Raw genomic sequence first — 18,724 nt, 5'->3', positions numbered from 1 at the left:
CAATCATTCAATCCAAGGTGATCTAGAGGTGTATGGAGGCCATTTAGGAAGGTGTATGGTGCTAGAACTTGAAGGACCACCTTGTGGAGCTTTTAACCACTCACTCTCTTCCTTGTTCATCATCCTCATTTTTGTGCCACTTCCCTAGCCATTAGAGCTATTAGTAAGTTTCTTGATCACTAATTTATGTCATGTTTATGTTATGTACAAGTTTCACCATCTAAACAACTTAACTTCTAATATTTAAAATAAGAAGATCTAACATATTCATGAAGAAAATAAGTGATTGCATGAAATTTTAGTGTATGTAATGAAGTTGTTGATGTGGTATCTTGTGTTTATGATTAGATCAGGTATGTTAAAGCTAGGATCTACCAAGTTTAAGCATGGATCTTGAAGGATCCATGGTTAACTTGAAGGTTAACATATGAAGCATAATGTGAACTTGAAATATGAATTTTGTGCATAAACTTGTAATTTTGAGGGGATTAATTATGTGTAGAACTAATTTTTGAAACTAAAACTCATGGAAAGTTTGTTAAAAATATAACATAAAGGTTGTTTTTGAAAGATCTAAAAATATTAAGCATGGATCTTGAAAGATCCATGGTTAAACATGATGTTAAAAATAATGATCCTTCTAATAAACATAAAAGTGTTTTTAGAACATGATTTACAAACTTTAAAGACCATTAAACTCATGGATGAGTTGGTTAATAAAATAAAGTTTCACATATGTTTGTTTAAAATATTCAAGAACACTTATTTTTGAAAAGATCATAACATATTAAGTGTAGATCTAGAAGACTACACATTTTTTTTACAAGAATCAAGTTCACCATGATGTTTCGTATGGAAGAATTAGTGTTTGTTGTCGATAATTATTGTTGGAAAATTGTTTTGAAGTTGAAAAGAAAATAAACACATGTTTTGAAAACATGGGAAACCTCCATTTTTTAGGGGGAACAATTAGAAAAATATAAGTTTTGGTGAAACTTATTCCCTAAAAGTTCACCTAAAAATATTACCAAGGTTTTCCTAATTTTTTGTGTAAATTTCAAGTTAAGAAATGGTGATTTCTTCAAGTTAAAATCAATATTAAGAATGTATATTTTTGGGGAAAATATATATATTTAGTGATCACCAAATTTTGTGCTAAGTGTATATTGTGTGTATTATATCTAATAGTGTATTAAGGACTTGAAAATATACAAAATACTCCCAAGGAGTATGAATACAAAAATACACGTACAACTACATGAGAATACATAAGTATACAAGTATACAAAAATCGGGTGAATAACGAGAATGATTATATATATATATTTTATAGCATGACAATATATATATATATATATATATATATATATATATTTCTTACAAGTCTTAAAAATATATTATTTTTAAGAAATCTAATTCCGAAAAGAAATAGAAATCAAAGTATTGATTTTTGGTGAAAAATACACTAGTATTTACATAAAATACAAGTATACTTTCCTAAGAATACTTGTACCAAAATAATATTGAGGATATTATTTTTCGAAATACTTATATTTATTTTTGGGAAGATAATATAAGTAACATACATGAAAAGTTAAAAATATAAATTATTTTTAACATCTATTATCTTAAAAAGGGACTACATGAATGAATATATATTTGAGAAGTAAAATATATATTTACAAAAATACATTACATACATAAAGTGCAAAGGCATGACAAACGGGCGAGACCCGACAAACAAGGGCACGACCCTCACAAAGATTGAACATACAAAGAACATATACATAAACAAAAGATGGTGACTTGTACTTGTGTGATACAAGTCTAGTGACTAACATACATAGAATACGTATAGGTCACGACGTTACAAAACCAACCGGTGAAGTTTACGGCGCAGGATACGCAAAGTTGTGAGTTCATGTCCCCACTTTTAAACTTTTACTTGTTTTCTAAACTTGGGGAAAATACATATGTTATGGTATGTTGAACACTAAAACTAAGGAATGATACTTTTGATCATGTCACGAATAGGGTGCCATAAGCACTATTAATCAGTTACATACCAAGACCGCGGAACAAAAGGTTAGATCTAATGGGTTTCAGGCAACCTCACTCTTGGCCACTCTTTTACCAAGTAGTGCTTTTGTGTATCTAGTCGTGAATCGACAGTCGTGGAATCGACAACTAAAAATGCCTATGGTTTGGATGCTTCCTATGTCGTGTCACATGTTAATGGCCTTGCAAACCATTAGCGATCTCGATTTCCTTACATTTACAGAAGTACATATTTCAGTACCATTACATACCATGTTTTCTACAACGAATGCTTAAATGTTTATATAAAAACTTCATGAACTCACACCAACATTATGTTGACGATTTTCCAAAACTTACATGTATTTCAGGAAACAAGTTGGATCTTGGGCGCTGGTGTTATTTTCAAGACGTAAATTTCAAGTTTAGATGTCATGCACTTTTGTTTGTATCATAACTTGAGGGTTTTGGTTGAAACTTAAATGACTTGTGTTTTAATATTTCAAACCTTTGAATGGATGAACATGATTTTGATCATATAGTTGTTCATTATAATCGAATGCAATGAGAACCGATTAAGTCACACGCATACGCTTCTGCAAAAGTCAGGGTGTGACAGCTTGGTATCAGAGCTTCGGTTGTAGTGAACTAGGATTCCTTCTCGAGTCTAGACTACAATCATTAGGACTCTCTCACGAAAACATTTTTACGAAAGGTTTTTCATTGCATTTACAAAAAGGGCCAAGATCCATGAATCCAACGTTGTTCAAAGGAAAGAACAAACGAGAGTTATATGAGACATGTAGCAATTATCTGCTTGAGTATATTAAGTAACGTTATTATATATGCATATATGTGTACGGAATGATTATTGGCGAGATACCTTCGACTTCGAATCCTATTATTGCTCTTGACTTGCGCAATGAGATTATCGACCTTGCGTACACTGCGGAGCTTATGGTTGATTGCCAAATGAGGCCCGAACTTGATTCTGTAGAAAATGGTTGTTCTTCTCCCTTGAATGCGAAGGTGCCTGACTACGACAGTGACGGCGAGGCGGAGGAGGCAACCTTGGACAACGACCTTATCAGTAAGACGAAACCCCGATGGCTTTTACGAAGCGAGATTAACGACACTCCCATCCAATCAAGGAAGATGAAGTACTCATCTTGAAGGTGCCCCTCCAGACTTCCAGGAATTCCCCTTATTCCTGTTACATCTAAAGCATTGTGCCTATACGCGCGTAGCGATAACAAATGATGGCGCGTGGACCACCATAATGGTCCTTTCCATGTCAGAGGTATAAGGACAGTAGTGTCCCCTCTATGGTTGATCATCTACTTTGAACGAGGGAAAGCTGGGGTGACCGTGCAAGACAATTTATTATTACGGGGGCCCACGTAATAACGACTTGTAGTGCATGGAAATCCTGGTGGACTCTGCGGGTCAAGCTAATGATCACCACCCATCCAAAACTATCTAAGTGTTCACACCTTCATAAAGTAGGGCAATACCTAGATAATTGCTATAGCACCTTACAAGCAGGAAACCTGTCTTCGCCTACTTCATGTCAGACACTTCTACCCATAATACAACACCGACGCACCCATCAGTACTTCCACCCTCATTATCCCGTGGTGCACCCCATCGTTTGGGTAGTGCATTCACACCCTGGAAACCACTTTACGATTGCTGCAAGGCACAATTCGGTCCCGAGGAAGAAGTCATGTACCCTCACGACCTTATCTATGTGTTTTCACTATCACTTACCTCTATACGTGGTAGAAGTGCACAACCCCCTCATCTCCTATGAAGCATACCCGTTTATGTAAAACTAAAGACTATGAAAGAGTAAGAGACTTGAGGAATAAACAAGGAACAAGGTGAAGGGAAGACCTCACCTTATTTTTATAGCCCTGGATGACTTGCATCAATCGGAGTAAGGTGACTCCGAGGAGGTTGCTACGCAAGACAACGACATTTATTCCAAAATAAATGTTTAATCTTGTCAATATGTTTCATACAAGAGAAGCACATGGAACCACAGCAAAGGAAACGCTGGCCGAGTCTAATCAGAACCTTTACCTGCAACAAGAGCTGAGCCTGAATTTCTGTGGAACCAACAAGTTGCTGAAGCAATCGTCAAATACGAAGCAAACAACAAGCATGAGGAAACCGCTGCGACTAGGAAAGTCAAGGCATTCGTTGTCACGACTAAGATAGGTGATAAAAACCTACCAAGGAGAACTACCAAAGTGTGATAGAGGTGGTTATTATCACACAGGTCCGTGCAGGACTCGTAGGTATGAAATTGGGGAAGACCGGGCATAGCAAGGAGGCATGCTGGTCTGGTTTGATAAATGTGAATGGAATTTAGGACAGTAATAGAAATGGAAAAGGCTGAGAATTGCTACGGATGTGGCGACAAAGGACACTATCTGAAGACTACTCGAAGAAAAGTTCAAGCTCTAGGGAGCATTTTCATGAAGGGAATACGCAAGGCACGCTAGGACCCGAACGTAGTGACGAGTACGTTCCTTATAAACTGACACATTGCATCCGTTCTATTTGATACCGGCGCCGACTTTGGTATTAAGTCTATGGAACTTAAGGATATACTTAGCTTAGGAACAAGTAAGCTAGACTCCCCACATGCTATGGAGTTGGCAAATGGGGAATTAGTCGAAATGGATAAAGTACTAAGGGTTGTATACTTAGACTTGGGGAAATGAAACTTCTCTATCAACCCTCTACTAGTTGGTTTAGGTAGTTATGATGTGGTAGTCGTCATGGATTGGATATCCAAGAATAAGGCTGAAGTTGTTTGTCACGAGAAAATCATTCGCATCCCTCTTGCGAATGATGAGACACTCATCGTGCATGGAGAGAAATGAGACATGCCTCTGCAAATCATCAACTGTACGAAGGCGCATAAATGCCTACACAAAGGATGCATTGCACTCCTGGCGCACGTAGTAGATAAGAAGGCTGAGGAGCCGAAACTCGAAGACAGTCCTATGGTGAAGGAATTTCCTGATGTTTTTCCCGAAGATCTGCCAGGACTACCTCGTAAAGACAAGTCGAATTCCATGTTGACTTGGTTCCAGGCGCCGCTCATGTAGCCAAGGCACCCTACCGACTTGCGCCATCCGAGATGCAAGAATTATCTACACAACTCCAGGAGTCGTTTGATAAAGGATTTATAAGGCCGAGCCTCTCGCCTTAGGGAGCTCCAGTTTTGTTCGTAAAAAAAGGATGGAACCCTGCGGATGTGTTTCGATTATAGAGAACTGAATAAGATCACTTTTAAGAATCGGTATCCGCTACCGAGGATTGACGACTTATTCGATCAGTTGCAAGGATCGAGTTACTACTCCAAGATCGACCTTCGATCTGGATATCACCAGCAAAGTTCTAAAAATGCGAATTTTGGATTCGTGAAGTACAGTTCCTTGGCCATGTCCTGAACAAGAAGGATGTAGATCCAGCAAAGTTGAAAGCGATAAAGAATTGGGAAGCCCCCAAAACTCCAACCGAAGTTCGACAATTTTTGGGATTAGCAGGCTACTACCGCCGATTTATCAGGAACTTCCCCATGATAGCTCGACCATTGACTTCCCTCATGCAGAAGGATTAGAAGTACTATAGGGGTGATAAGCAGGAAGAAGCCTTCCAACTTCTCAAAAACAAGCCATGCGATACACCCATACTATCCTTACCTGAAGGCACTAAAGACTTCGTGGTGTACTGTGATGCTTCGCGTCAAGGATTGGGTTGCGTGCTCATGCAACGCCAAAAGGTCGCCGCTTACGCTTCTAGACAGTTGAAGATGCATGAGAAGAATTACACCACACACGATCTGGAGCTAGGCGCGGTGGTATTTGCCTTGAAGATCTGGCGACATTATTTATACGGCACTCGATGTACTATCTCCACTGATCACAAAAGCTTACAGCATATATTTGATCAGAAGGAATTAAATATGCGTCAACGACGCTGGGTTGAGTTGCTAAACGATTATGATTGTGAGATTAAGTACCACCCCAGAAAGGCAAACGTAGTAGCAGGCGCGTTAAGACGAAAGGAAAGGGTTGAGACCCTAAGGGTTCGAGCATTGGAAATGACTATTCGAACAAATCTTACTGCACGCATTCATGACGCACAGCAAGAAGCCCTTAAGAAGGGAATCTTAGAGCCGAGTATCTCCAAGGTATGGATAAGAAATTGGTGTCAAACGAAGAGGGAACCTTATGCTTTATGGGGCGCATTTGGGTTTCGCTCTATGGCGGTATTCAAGGAGTCATCTTTGATAAAGCTCATAAGTCAAGATACTCAATCCACCCAGGATCGGACAAAATGTATCAAGACTTGAAAGAATATTATTGATGGCCAAGACTTAAGAGCGACGTAGCTGTTTACGTTGGAAAGTGCCTAACCTGTGCTAATATCAAGGCCGAATATCAGAAACCGTCTGGCCTACTGCAACAACCCGAGATACCCATGTGGAAGTGGGAGCAAATCTCGATGGACTTCATAACTAAATTACACAGGACCCCTAGAGGGCATGATGTGATATGGGTGGAAGTTGATCGATTGACGAAGTCTGCATATTTCTACCCATCCGAGAGAAGGATAGCACCGGAAAGCTTGCTGAGCTGTATCTTAAGGAAATTCTAGCACGACATGGAATGCCTGTTTCGATTATTTCAGACAGAGATTGACGTTTTGTCTCAAGGATCTGGCAATCCTTCCAAGAGGCCTTTGGATCTCAAATAGATCTAAGCACAGCCTTCCATCCGCAAACAGATGGTCAGGGCGAACGGACCATACAAACACTGGAAGATATGCTTTGCACATGTGTTATGGCTCTAGGCGGTAGCTGGGATACTCATCTGCCTTTAGTTGAGTTTTCCTATAATAACAGCTACCATACGAACATAAAAGCCGCACCGTTCAAAGCTCTGTATGGCCGTAAGTGCCGCTCGCCGTTATGTTGGGCAGACGCTGGAGACAAACGTATGGTTGGTCCTGAATTTGTTCAAGAGACAACCGACAAGATCGTGCAGATCCGAGAGCGCATTAAGGCGGCTCGTGATTGACAAAAGAGCTATGCTGATCAAAGACAAAAACCCTTAGAATTCAAGGTATGAGACAAAGTCTTGTTGAAAGCCTCACATTGGAAAGGTGTAGCAAGATTCAGAAAACGTGGAAAGTCGAATCCATGGTGAGTGGTCCAATGTATCCAGCAAAATTTGCGTCATCAAACGTTCAGAATCAAGCCGAGCATAAAATTTCCATTCAAGATCTTGGAAAAGATTGGTATCATGGCGTACAAATTGGATTTACCGGATGAACTTAACTGAGTACATGATACGTTTCATGTGTCCAACCTCAAGAAGAGTCCAACCCAAGAAGCAGTGATCATCCCGGCGGATGAGGTGTATATCGACGACACACTCCACTTTACTGAAGAACCCGTTGAGGTTACAGACTGGAAGGTCAACAAGACTCGAAGGAGTAGTGTTAAGCTTGTCAAAGTACGTTGGAACTCTAAGCACGGACCCGAGTACACGTGGGAACGTGAAGACCAGTTTAAAGCCAAGTACCCCCATTTGTTCGAGAATGCTCCTGCGGGAGATGACTCAGCCTGAATTTCGGGACGAAATTCTTTTAATGGGGGGAGACTGTGACAACTGGTACAAAACCGGTAATTTCCGTATAGTCTAATTATTATTAAATATCTGCAATTATGTGCTTAAATGTCAACATAGTCTAATTTCATGCTATACATGTGAATTCAAGCACGTTTTATACTTCAAATATTGTTTTATGCATTACTTTAGCGTTGCGTCAGAAAGACTAGTAAACTCACCGGTAAGACACACTGTGTCAGCAGTTTTGCAGAAAACAATCAGACAATAGAATTGGGGCCTAGGAGTAGGTCCAACGTCTAAAATACAATAAAACCCAAGTGTGGATACAAGGGTTAACATATAAACTTTCCGGAAGCTAAGCTATGCACTAAAAAGCACCCGAAATGCACTTTAAATGCAGAAATCAGCATAATTCAGCTATAAATCAGCTATAATCAGCTTTTAAGCACATTAATATCATATAGAACTTATGTTTTAATACCCAAAATAACTTACAAAGTGTTGGGAATTAAACTGCCACAAAAAGTGCTTCATACTTAGTGAAACTGCGCAATTCAGCACTTTAACGAACCGTAATGAACCGGACAATAACTGGGACATCAAAATTTGACTAGAAATAATGTTTTTATGATATTAAACTAGTATTGACGCTAGAACACCTTAAAAATCATAAAAACACCTAAACACACTTAAACTTACTTAAGCCTTATCATTTGCACTTTAAACCTTCAACTTCCAAAATTTTACAATTTACCCCCCCCCCCTCCACCAAATCCGGCCCTATGGGTCCCACATGGGGATTTTATTAGATTTTACTTGATTTTAATAGATTATATTAGATTTTGTGTAAGGAATATTCTAGTATTATACCCTAAAGGAGATTTGGAAGATCTTTCTAAGTACAAAACAAATCATACACTATCATTCATCTCCTTCTTCCTTGCTTCTCCTTCATACTCACAGCTCATCATACACACATACACACATTAATTTTCAAGCTTCAATCATTCAATCCAAGGTGATCTAGAGGTGTATGGAGGCCAGTTAGGAAGGTGTATGGTGCTAGAACTTGAAGGACCACCTTGTGGAGCTTTTAACCACTCACTCTCTTCCTTGTTCATCATCCTCATTTTTGTGCCACTTCCCTAGCCATTAGAGCTAGTAGTAAGCTTCTTGATCACTAATTTATGTCATGTTTATGTTATGTACAAGTTTCACCATCTAAACAACTTAACTTCTAATATTTAAAATAAGAAGATCTAACATATTCATGAAGAAAATAAGTGATTGCATGAAATTTTAGTGTATGTAATGAAGTTGTTGATGTGGTATCTTGTGTTTATGATTAGATCAAGTATGTTAAAGCTAGGATCTACTAAGTTTAAGCATGGATCTTGAAGGATCCATGGTTAACCTTGAAGGTGAACATATGAAGCATAATGTGAACTTGAAATAAGAATTTTGTGCATAAACTTGTAATTTTTAGGAGATTAAGTATGTGTAGAACTAATTTTTGAAAATAAAACTCATGGAAAGTTTGTTAAAAATATAACATAAAGGTTGTTTTTGAAAGATCTAAAAATATTAAGCATGGATCTTGAAAGATCCATGGTTAAACATGATGTTAAAAATAATGATCCTTCTAATAAACATAAAAGTGTTTTTAGAACATGATTTACGAACTTTAAAGAACATTAAACTCATGGATGAGTTGGTTAATAAAATAAAGTTTCACATAAGTTTGTTTAAAATATTCAAGAACACTTATTTTTGAAAAGATCATAACATATTAAGTGTAGATCTAAAAGACTACACATTTGTTTTACAAGAATCAAGTTCACCATGATGTTTCGTATGGAAGAATTAGTGTTTGTTGTTGATAATTATTGTTGGAAAATTGTTTTGAAGTTGAAAAGAAAATAAACACATGTTTTGTAAACATGGGAAACCTCCATTTTTTCGGGGAAACTATGTCAAAATTTTTATAAAATTTTGACACTTAAAAAAATATAAGTTTTGGTGAAACTTATTCCCTAAAAATTCACCTAAAAATATTACCAAGGTTTCCCTAATTTTTTTTTGTAAATTTCAAGTCAAGAAATGGTGATTTCTTCAAGTTAAAATCAATATTAAGAATGTATATTTTTGGGGAAAATATATATATTTAGTGATCACCAAATTTTGTGCTAAGTGTATATTGTGTGTATTATATGTAATAGTGTATTAAGGACTTGAAAATACACTAAATACTCCCAAGGAGTATGAATACAAAAATACACGTACAACTACATGAGAATACATAAGTATACAAGTATACAAAAATCGGGTGAATAACGAGAATGATTATATATATTTTATAGCATGACAAAATATATATATTTCTTACAAGTCTTAAAAATATATTATTTTTAACAAATCTAATTCTGGAAAGAAATAGAAATCAAAGTATTGAATTTTGGTGAAAAATACACAAGTATTTACATAAAATACAAGTATACTTTCTTAAGAATACTTGTATCAAAATAATATTGAGGATATTATTTTTCGAAATACTTATATTTATTTTTGGGAAGATAATGTAAGTAACATACATGAAAAGTTAAAAATATAAATTATTTTTAACATCTATTATCTTAAAAAGGGACTACATGAATGAATATATATTTGAGAAGTAAAATATATATTTACAAAAATACATTACATACATAAAGTGCAAAGGCATGACAAACGGGCGAGACCCGACAAACAAGGGCACGACCCTCACAAAGATTGAACATACAAAGAACATATACATAAACAAAAGATGGTGACCTGTACTTATGTGATACAAGTCTAGTGACTAACATACATAGAATACGTATAGGTCACGACGTTACAAAACCAACCGGTGAAATTTACGGCGCAGGATACGCAAAGTTGTGAGTTCATGTCCCCACTTTTAAACTTTTACTTGTTTTCTAAACTTGGGGAAAATACATGTGTTATGGTATGTTGAACACTAAAACTAAGGAATGATACTTTAGATCATGTCATGAATAGGGTGCCATAAGTAGCATTAATCAGTTACATACCAAGACCGCAGAACAAAAGGTTAGATCTAATGGGTTTCAGGCAACCACACTCTTGGCCACTCTTTTACCAAGCAGTGCTTTTGTGTCTCTAGTCGTGAATCGACAGTCGTGGAATCGACAACTAAAAATGCCTATGGTTTGGATGCTTCCTATGTCGTGTCACATGTTAATGGCCTTGCAAACCATTAGCGATCTCGATTTCCTTACATTTACAGAAGTACATATTTCAGTACAATTACATACCATGTTTTCTACAACAAATGCTTAAATGTTTATACAAAAACTGCATGAACTCACACCAACACTATGTTAACAATTTTCTAAAACTTACATGTATTTCAGGAAACAAGTTGGATCTTGGGCGCTGGTGTTATTTTCAAGACGTAAATTTCAAGTTTAGATGTCATCCACTTTTGTTTGTATCATAACTTGAGGGTTTTGGTTGAAACTTAAATGACTTGTGTTGTAATATTTCAAACCTTTGAATGGATGAACATCATTTTGATCATATAGTTGTTCATTATAATCGAATGCAATGAGAACCGATTAAGTCACACGCATACGCTTCCGCAAAAGTTAGGGTGTGACACAAAAAGTATGCACTTGCAGTGGCCATTGAGGTAGTTGTCCCAAGTAAAATCAATCCACCATTACTTTCATCAATCCAGAAAGACAAGTCCTTTGCAGCCAACTTTAGTGCAAGGAATGCTACAGCCCTATATGCTGAGCCGGCCCAATGGGCTTGTGGATCTAGGCAAAGGCCTAAGGCCTCCAAATTTTAAGGGCCTCAAGATTTTGTATTTTGGGCCTCTTTCTTCAATAATATTAGCTTCCAAGCCCAAATGCTGTTGATGCAATTTTTGTGTGGATGTGGCTCGGTTCGGCTTGGCTCAGTTTGGCTTGGCTCAGTTTGGCTCGGTTGGAGACCGAAGTTGACGACATTCCTCTGTCGTGCGCCCCAGAGATCGACACACGAAGCACGAAGAGCCGCAAGCTGACATCACCATGATGATCTTATGACCTTTAAACAACATGCATGCAACAATGAAGATTTGTAGAACCTGCAATGCATTTCAATGAATAAGTCATGCTTATTGGGACAGTAATCTCTTGAAGATTATTTGTTCTATTGGGCCTGAACTTTGCCGAAGAAGCCAAGTATTTCGTGGGTTTAGAATATGATAAATAGTCCCACGAAGAACATTATTCATTAATGGCTGTTCGCTGAAATTGTTTCTCAAAAAACATCTTAATGTTTCGTGGACCTTCATCTTTCGTGGGCTTTTGTTTGGGCTCAATTCCTTCTTCGTAAGGTTGCTGGAATATTGGTTATAAAAGCAGACTTGTATCCTCAGAATGTTCGAGAACACATTAGAGAGTTTTGTGAGATTTTCTTGTTCAAACTTTGTACTAAAACTCTGCTGAATCAAATACATTTGAATCTTTAAACATTGAATCTCTTCGTGTATTTGTGTTCTTTGGCTTGGTTGCATATCCACTTGGATTCCGCACTTACGGGTGTGTTTCGATAACAAGGAAGTAGGTAAACTTAATCCTCCGAGTGGACCTACAAGTGGTATCAGAGCTTTGGCTCTCTTCCATGTTAAAACCATGCTCTATCTAGTGTTTTTGAAGAATTTCTTGAAGGTTTTTCTGAAAGTTTATGTGTTTTTGAAAGAAAAATGGGTTAAAAGCTTTGGAAAACTTGTTGTTTGCGAAAACTTTTCATAAAAACCTTGTTATAACACAGGGAGACATGTTAAAATCTGGGTTTTAATAAAATTTCTTGCAAAATCTTGTTTCGCCAACATTTCCGGTGAGGTGTTTGGCCGGAAAAGTGACCGGAATATTCTTGCCTACAAGATAACTTTCAAATCTTGCTGTAAAGTTTGTTTTTCGTGTGTCTGCAACTTATCTAAATTAGGTATTCTACCAACTTTCTTTATATATTCAGAGATAAGATTCTGTATAAAGTGGAAACATCTCACCAACTTTTGCGTATCTCAATACTCAAGAAAGATTGCACTCAACGAAACATCCGTTTTGAAATACCCAGTCTCACGAAAAACCATTTTATTTTTGTCTTATCTCAAGAAACATAACATTCAACGAAATACTACAATTTATGACTGGGTTGTTCTTTAACGAAAAACCATTCACGAAAGTTACGGTGGGCTTGTTCTGATTAGGCTTGTATTGTTTGTAATTTAAAGGCTTTGAGTGGGAATTAAATACTTGTGGGCTCATCTGATTTTTCATTGGGAGTTTATCTCATTCTCACGAAATACTTGTGGGTTTTACAATCATACATTTAACAATCATATATCTCACAAAATACTTATAGTTCTTGTGTTGTTTTTTTCGTTAGGGCTATTTTTTCGTGGACTTGGGATTTTAAAATTGGGCCTCACGAAACACTTATAGGCCCACAATTATTCTTTTGGTTTTTCGTTCAAACCGTACAGAAATCAAATTCACAAAACTTTAGTGGAATTTTATTGGGCCTAGACATATTATTTGTCCATCAAGTTGGACTTATTCCTTGTGGATTATCTCTCTTGAGCTTTCCTTCGTGGACTTGGTTTCACCTAAAATCCATTAATTTATTATTGGGCCTAATTTTTTTTCCGTCTGGTGTTAGTTTTTCGTGGGCCTTTTCACGAAATCGTATTTCGTGGACATCTACCAGTGCACATCTTTCGTTGATTGGGCTCAAATTATTTTTGTTTGGGTCTATTTTCCGTGGGCTTGGCTGAACAATCACCTTTCACGAAATATCAAAGATTTTTCGTGGACAATCCAGTAGGCCCAATATTCACTTGGTAATCCGTGGACAGTTTTTCATGGTCTAGTGTTTTGTGGTTTTGGCATTTAGTGTTTTCACAGAAGCTTCACAGTGGGTTCATATTTGTGTCTCAAGTTGATCCATTGCAATCATAATGAGTACAAATCCTTGGGTTTGGAGTGATAGCTCGAGTACAAGTGAAGATCCTTCACAATGGATAAAATCTTTAATGCCTCAAAAATCGATTACCACTAGTCAATGGGCATGTTGCTAATCAAAATCAGAGTATTCAAAACCTTCTCATAAGAGAGAGTGAAACTGGAAGCAACAATCGTCCACCAAAGTTAAATCACTTGAACGATTATCCATCATGGAAAAGTCGCTTTCATACGTATGTTCCAGGTCAAAATACCGAGTTGTGGACATGCTTTACTACACCATACAATGAAGCTCTCGAAGAAGCAGGTTCCAATCCACTTACTTTGGCAGGAATGGGCGAAAGTGATAATAAGGCTTATGATCTTGAGAAGAAGGCCTTTGCTATCCTTACTCAAGCATTTCATAAGGATAGTTATCATCAATTCGCGTATTGTACCACTACAAAGAATTTGTGGGATGTCTTAGAAGCTAGAAGGGAAGGAAATGCAGCAACAAGAAAGATCCGTCATGATCTTTTAAAGAAGGAGTTTGAAGGATTCTTGTTCATGGAAAATGAAACACTAAATGACATGGCTACTCGGTTCTATCATTTGCTTAGTGAGATGCACTCATTCAGGGTTAACGCATCACAACAGGAGATTGCCATGCGTTTTGCTGATGCTTTACCACCTAAGTGGAGTCAATTCATTGAGTTGCTAAAGCATGCCAGTGTTTTAGATGGGCTTAGTATTTATGAATTCGTTCAAAAACTTGAGAACAAGTATGAAGAAAAAATTCGAAAGGAAAAACGAATTCTAGTTCCACAAAACCCTGAGATGTACTTTGGAGGTATTAACACCACTGTTAGTACCAATCAACAACCGAAGCTTCAAACAACGTTTGTGTCAAATACAAACCCTTTTCTACCACCACCAAAACCACAAACCCAACAATAAGCCTCTTAACAAGCTTGTTATAGTAACAACAACACCACTCAATCTTCAAACCCTAACACCGTCAGACTTGATACCTCAAACTTTACTAAGGTCAGTGTGGAAGTTGCCAGGGAACATATGGAACTTCTAAACACAATGGTAAGTGCCTATTGTGGATTAGTTGCTGGTCAAATTGGAAACATTAATTTGACAGATGTAGACTAACAACAAATAGACAAGGATGAGATGGAGCTGATGGATATAAAATGGGCGTTTGCAAGTGCGGTGAGAAGAGCAAAGGATTACACGAGAAGAACTGGGAGAACAAGTTTGGAGAGTAAACGGGATACTAAGTATGGTTTTGATAAGGATGTCGTTAAAAGCTTCAACTGTGGTGAGAAAGGTCATTTCAAACGTGAATGCACTCGACCTAGCAAACAAGGAAACCAAAATCCTTTCTGAAATCAATCAAGCTCATCCAACACAAATCATGTCAACAATGAAAGGAGTATTGTAGCAGTTAACAACCCAAGCAACTCAAACCAGTCTGGGCCTTCAAACTTAAACAGAGCCTTAGTAGTTCATGCAGATGATGGATGTGATTGGTCAGTTCAACTGGGAAATGGAGGATATGGAGGAACTGCTTGTTATGCTAAGATCATCAATCACATCAAACATGTCCACAGAGAGGAATTTTCTGAAGATGATGATAGTTCTGGGTATAGCGGTAGTTCTGATGAGGAAAGCTCAAGTGCGGGTGATTATGGTTCGAATTCGGATGTAAAGAAAGGAATTGATGTTGAGGTTGGCAGTTTGCTAAAAGAAGCTGAGGAGCTAAAAAGCCAAAAATTTATGTTGATAAGGAAAGCTGAAGTTGCATCCAAGGAAATGGAAAAGTTTTTCATCGAGGATGGATCTTCTTCTTATCAAGCCGCCTTTATGGATATTGTTGGGGCTCCGACAAGTCAGGTACAAACCGACACTCCTAGTATATGTAATGATTGTGCAGATTTAAAACATAAGCTTCAAACAGTTATGAGTCACAATAAGGGTTGGTAGTTGATCTTTCAAAATGCAAGGAGGCAAATATGGCTATAACTCGGAATGAAAAAGAATTCAAATCTGTAATTGAAACTCTTAAGAAAAGTGTGTCTAAGTTAACAAAAACAGTTTTGAACAAACAAACGGGTATTAATATCTACATTAATATCATTGAGGAAACGAAAAAAGGAGTTAGCCATTGCCAAATGCGAGCATGATGCCATCAAGCTCAAATTGGAGAGTTATTCTAACTCCTGATATGTGCTAGATCACATCAAGTTCAAAAACTAAAAGGGGATGTCAAGTGCATTGGTTATAAATTGTGTCCACCTCCTTTGAGACACAATTATACCAAATTGCCTGACGAGGAGGAAATGCCACGCTTTGAACCATCGGTACCTCTTAATCCCGAAGAGTTTGCAGCAGGATTAGGGTTCAAACCAGACATTTCCTCAGAGGAATCTGAAAAGACAAAAAATTCGACATTTGTTACTGATCAAAGTCCTCCCATTATTGAGGATTATAATAGTTCGGACGACGAGTCGGATGAGGACAAACCTGAACAGTCAGAAACGGTAACAAAAGAAGAAAACATACCTCTCGAAAACCACATATTTTGTGATCCATCTGCAAAACCGTTTGTGACTGCTACAATCAAACCAATTGAATCTTCTGCTAAGAGTTATGAAAGCGTGAACTTTCTTTACACATTGATCGGTTTTGATAAAATATATTCAGATAAAGATTTCCCAATCAAAAATGTCAATCACTCCTTGATTAATAAAGTTTTCGAGGATTCTACTAGTAAGTTTTTGGGAAAGTCGAGCCCATGAGTTGTAGTAACTCAGTGTGCTCCTACCCAAAAATCCGAAGTTAGAAATAAATACAGGAATAAAAAATTACATCCACAAAACAATCAACGAAAGCAAAATCACGTTACACAAGGAAAGGGAAAAGGCAAGCAAAGCCAAAACAAGAAGAAGGTTCAGAAGGTGAACTTCGTGAAATCCCAAGGGACTGATAAAATTGAATCTTTTGAAAACAAATCCAACACAGATTTTGTTATACAAAGTCAAATTTTGAAAAGAAACAGTAAAAACAACTACACACAAACTGTTGTGATGTAGAACCAAGTACCTCAAGATCACGAAGTTCATCATCAAGCTCTTACAATTATGATACTCTGAGGTTTGTTGAGCGGAGATTATGTTTTGAATGTGGTGTGTGGCACTTGAGCAAAATCCGCAACAATATTGATTATCACTTTATTCATCTGTGCTTACTTGTCAAATTTCGGGACGAAATTTCTTTCAAGTTGGGGATGATGTGACAAACCAAACTTTCAAGGTCAGCGTCTTTTAATCAGGTGATTTTGTTTTCTTATTATTCCTCTTTTACGTTCTTTACGATGATAAAGATTATTAAACACTCTGTATGGAATATACTTACTAAACTAAAAATGTGATTAAGTATGGCTTCATGTGTGTTCGATTAGAGAACTAACCCAAGTGTCATTAAACACACATTAAACACACACCTTAGTTACTTACATGATCTCGGCCCATATGTGAATTCGGTCCAGGTTGCATGAGCCCAACTTGGGTTACAAGGCAATACGTGTGCATCTAATCCCCGTAACATCCGCGTTATGTACTTTAAAATGGGCTTGGCCCAGATCGGCTAAGATACCCACCGCCCAAACTTTGGCTATTTACTTCCTTGGTTAACAAGTATAAGTAATACACGTCCTTATAAATAGATCGGTTAAGAACAAAAACAAACCCTATTGCTCCATAAATTACGATCGGCGATCGAAGGAAACCCCCCGCCCCCTGAACAAGAATCTCGTTTCATCTAGTCACGGGTTAGTAAATTTTGCTTGTTAGAGTTATTATTAGTTGTTAATGAATCCCATGCTCATGATGATCTCTGTTTAATGATCTTGTATGCGAAACTGTACATATATTTGAATGTGTAGATATCGGATAAGGGTTACCTCTTTGCTTGTCGGCCATTGTAATTATGTTGCATGTGATTATCAAATGACAATGGTTTATGATTGGACCAAAGGTGTGTGTGATATTGACATGTGCATGTAACAAATATATGATTTTGATGTAATCAGTTCTTTAAATTAAATGAGGTGAGATATCCATATTCCATGAATATAATTGGACCACAAGATCCACTTAACTGTTGTTGAAATTCTCAATAGTGGATTGCAAGTTGATTGTTAGAGTATGATTGGGCCACACTTTAGGATAAATACAAGGTTAATAGGCTGCTAGATAGTAATGTAAATCGTATCAGGAGTCTTGGGTGAGTGGGCCGGTGGGAGAATGATTGTTTGGAATGGGCCGAGGGCTGAAGGGGCTGCATAGCCCATTTAACTCATGGCTGGGTTGCGTGACCTTGAGTCACCAGTCAAGTCTATGTCCGTGTAATCGGATCTGTAGTATGGGCCTGGACAAGCGGGCTGGGTAAGTTAGTTGGGCCCAGGTTGTCTTTTATAGTGTAATACCAATAGCTGAATAATCTGAATATTTTCTATGTGTGTTTTATATGGATAATTTTATTGGAAAATGCTTGTCAGGATGTTAACGGGTACACCTATATGGAAAGGGCATTATGTGTGTTGGGCCACAAATAGTCACACCAATGCACTCACATTTTAGTTAAGGGTCGTGCACTTATAATAGGTCATGTTGATTTGGACCACATACATAAACTGCTGGTGATTGAACTCGTACTGTGAACTTCTATGAACTGTGATGCCATATGTGTTACGTGATGATCAATATGTGTTTTCAAAATTGATGGAAAAAGTAAAAATTCGTGCATAAGTCTGATTGATAATAATAACCATGTTAGGATTGGTTTGAGCAACTTGAACACGTAGCTAATCTAACCGAGCAAACCAAGGTGAGTTCACAGCTCTTTTCCAAGCATGCATCCCGGGAAGGGATATTGGGTAACGTTCCAGGGGGAATGCAGGTTATTGGGATGTTGGTTATTACTCAGTTTCTATCATATAAGACCCCTTACATCTACTGACAGTTGCCG

At 37.5% G+C, this 18,724-nt stretch overlaps 1 protein-coding gene across 1 annotated transcript; it reads left to right on the top strand.

Moving 5' to 3' along the window:
• Positions 1-14,038: 14,038 nt before the first annotated feature.
• On the top strand, positions 14,039-15,679 carry LOC110902177. Its single transcript, XM_022148895.1, has 3 exons — positions 14,039-14,534; positions 14,856-15,023; positions 15,141-15,679. The coding sequence occupies exons 1-3, from the start codon at positions 14,039-14,041 to the stop codon at positions 15,677-15,679; spliced, it is 1,203 nt and encodes a 400-aa protein (XP_022004587.1).
• Positions 15,680-18,724: the final 3,045 nt, after the last annotated feature.

This window comes from Helianthus annuus, chromosome 6, assembly GCF_002127325.2.
Source record: "Helianthus annuus cultivar XRQ/B chromosome 6, HanXRQr2.0-SUNRISE, whole genome shotgun sequence".
NCBI lineage: Eukaryota > Viridiplantae > Streptophyta > Magnoliopsida > Asterales > Asteraceae > Helianthus > Helianthus annuus.
This window is presented reverse-complemented; position numbering and strand designations above follow the sequence as displayed.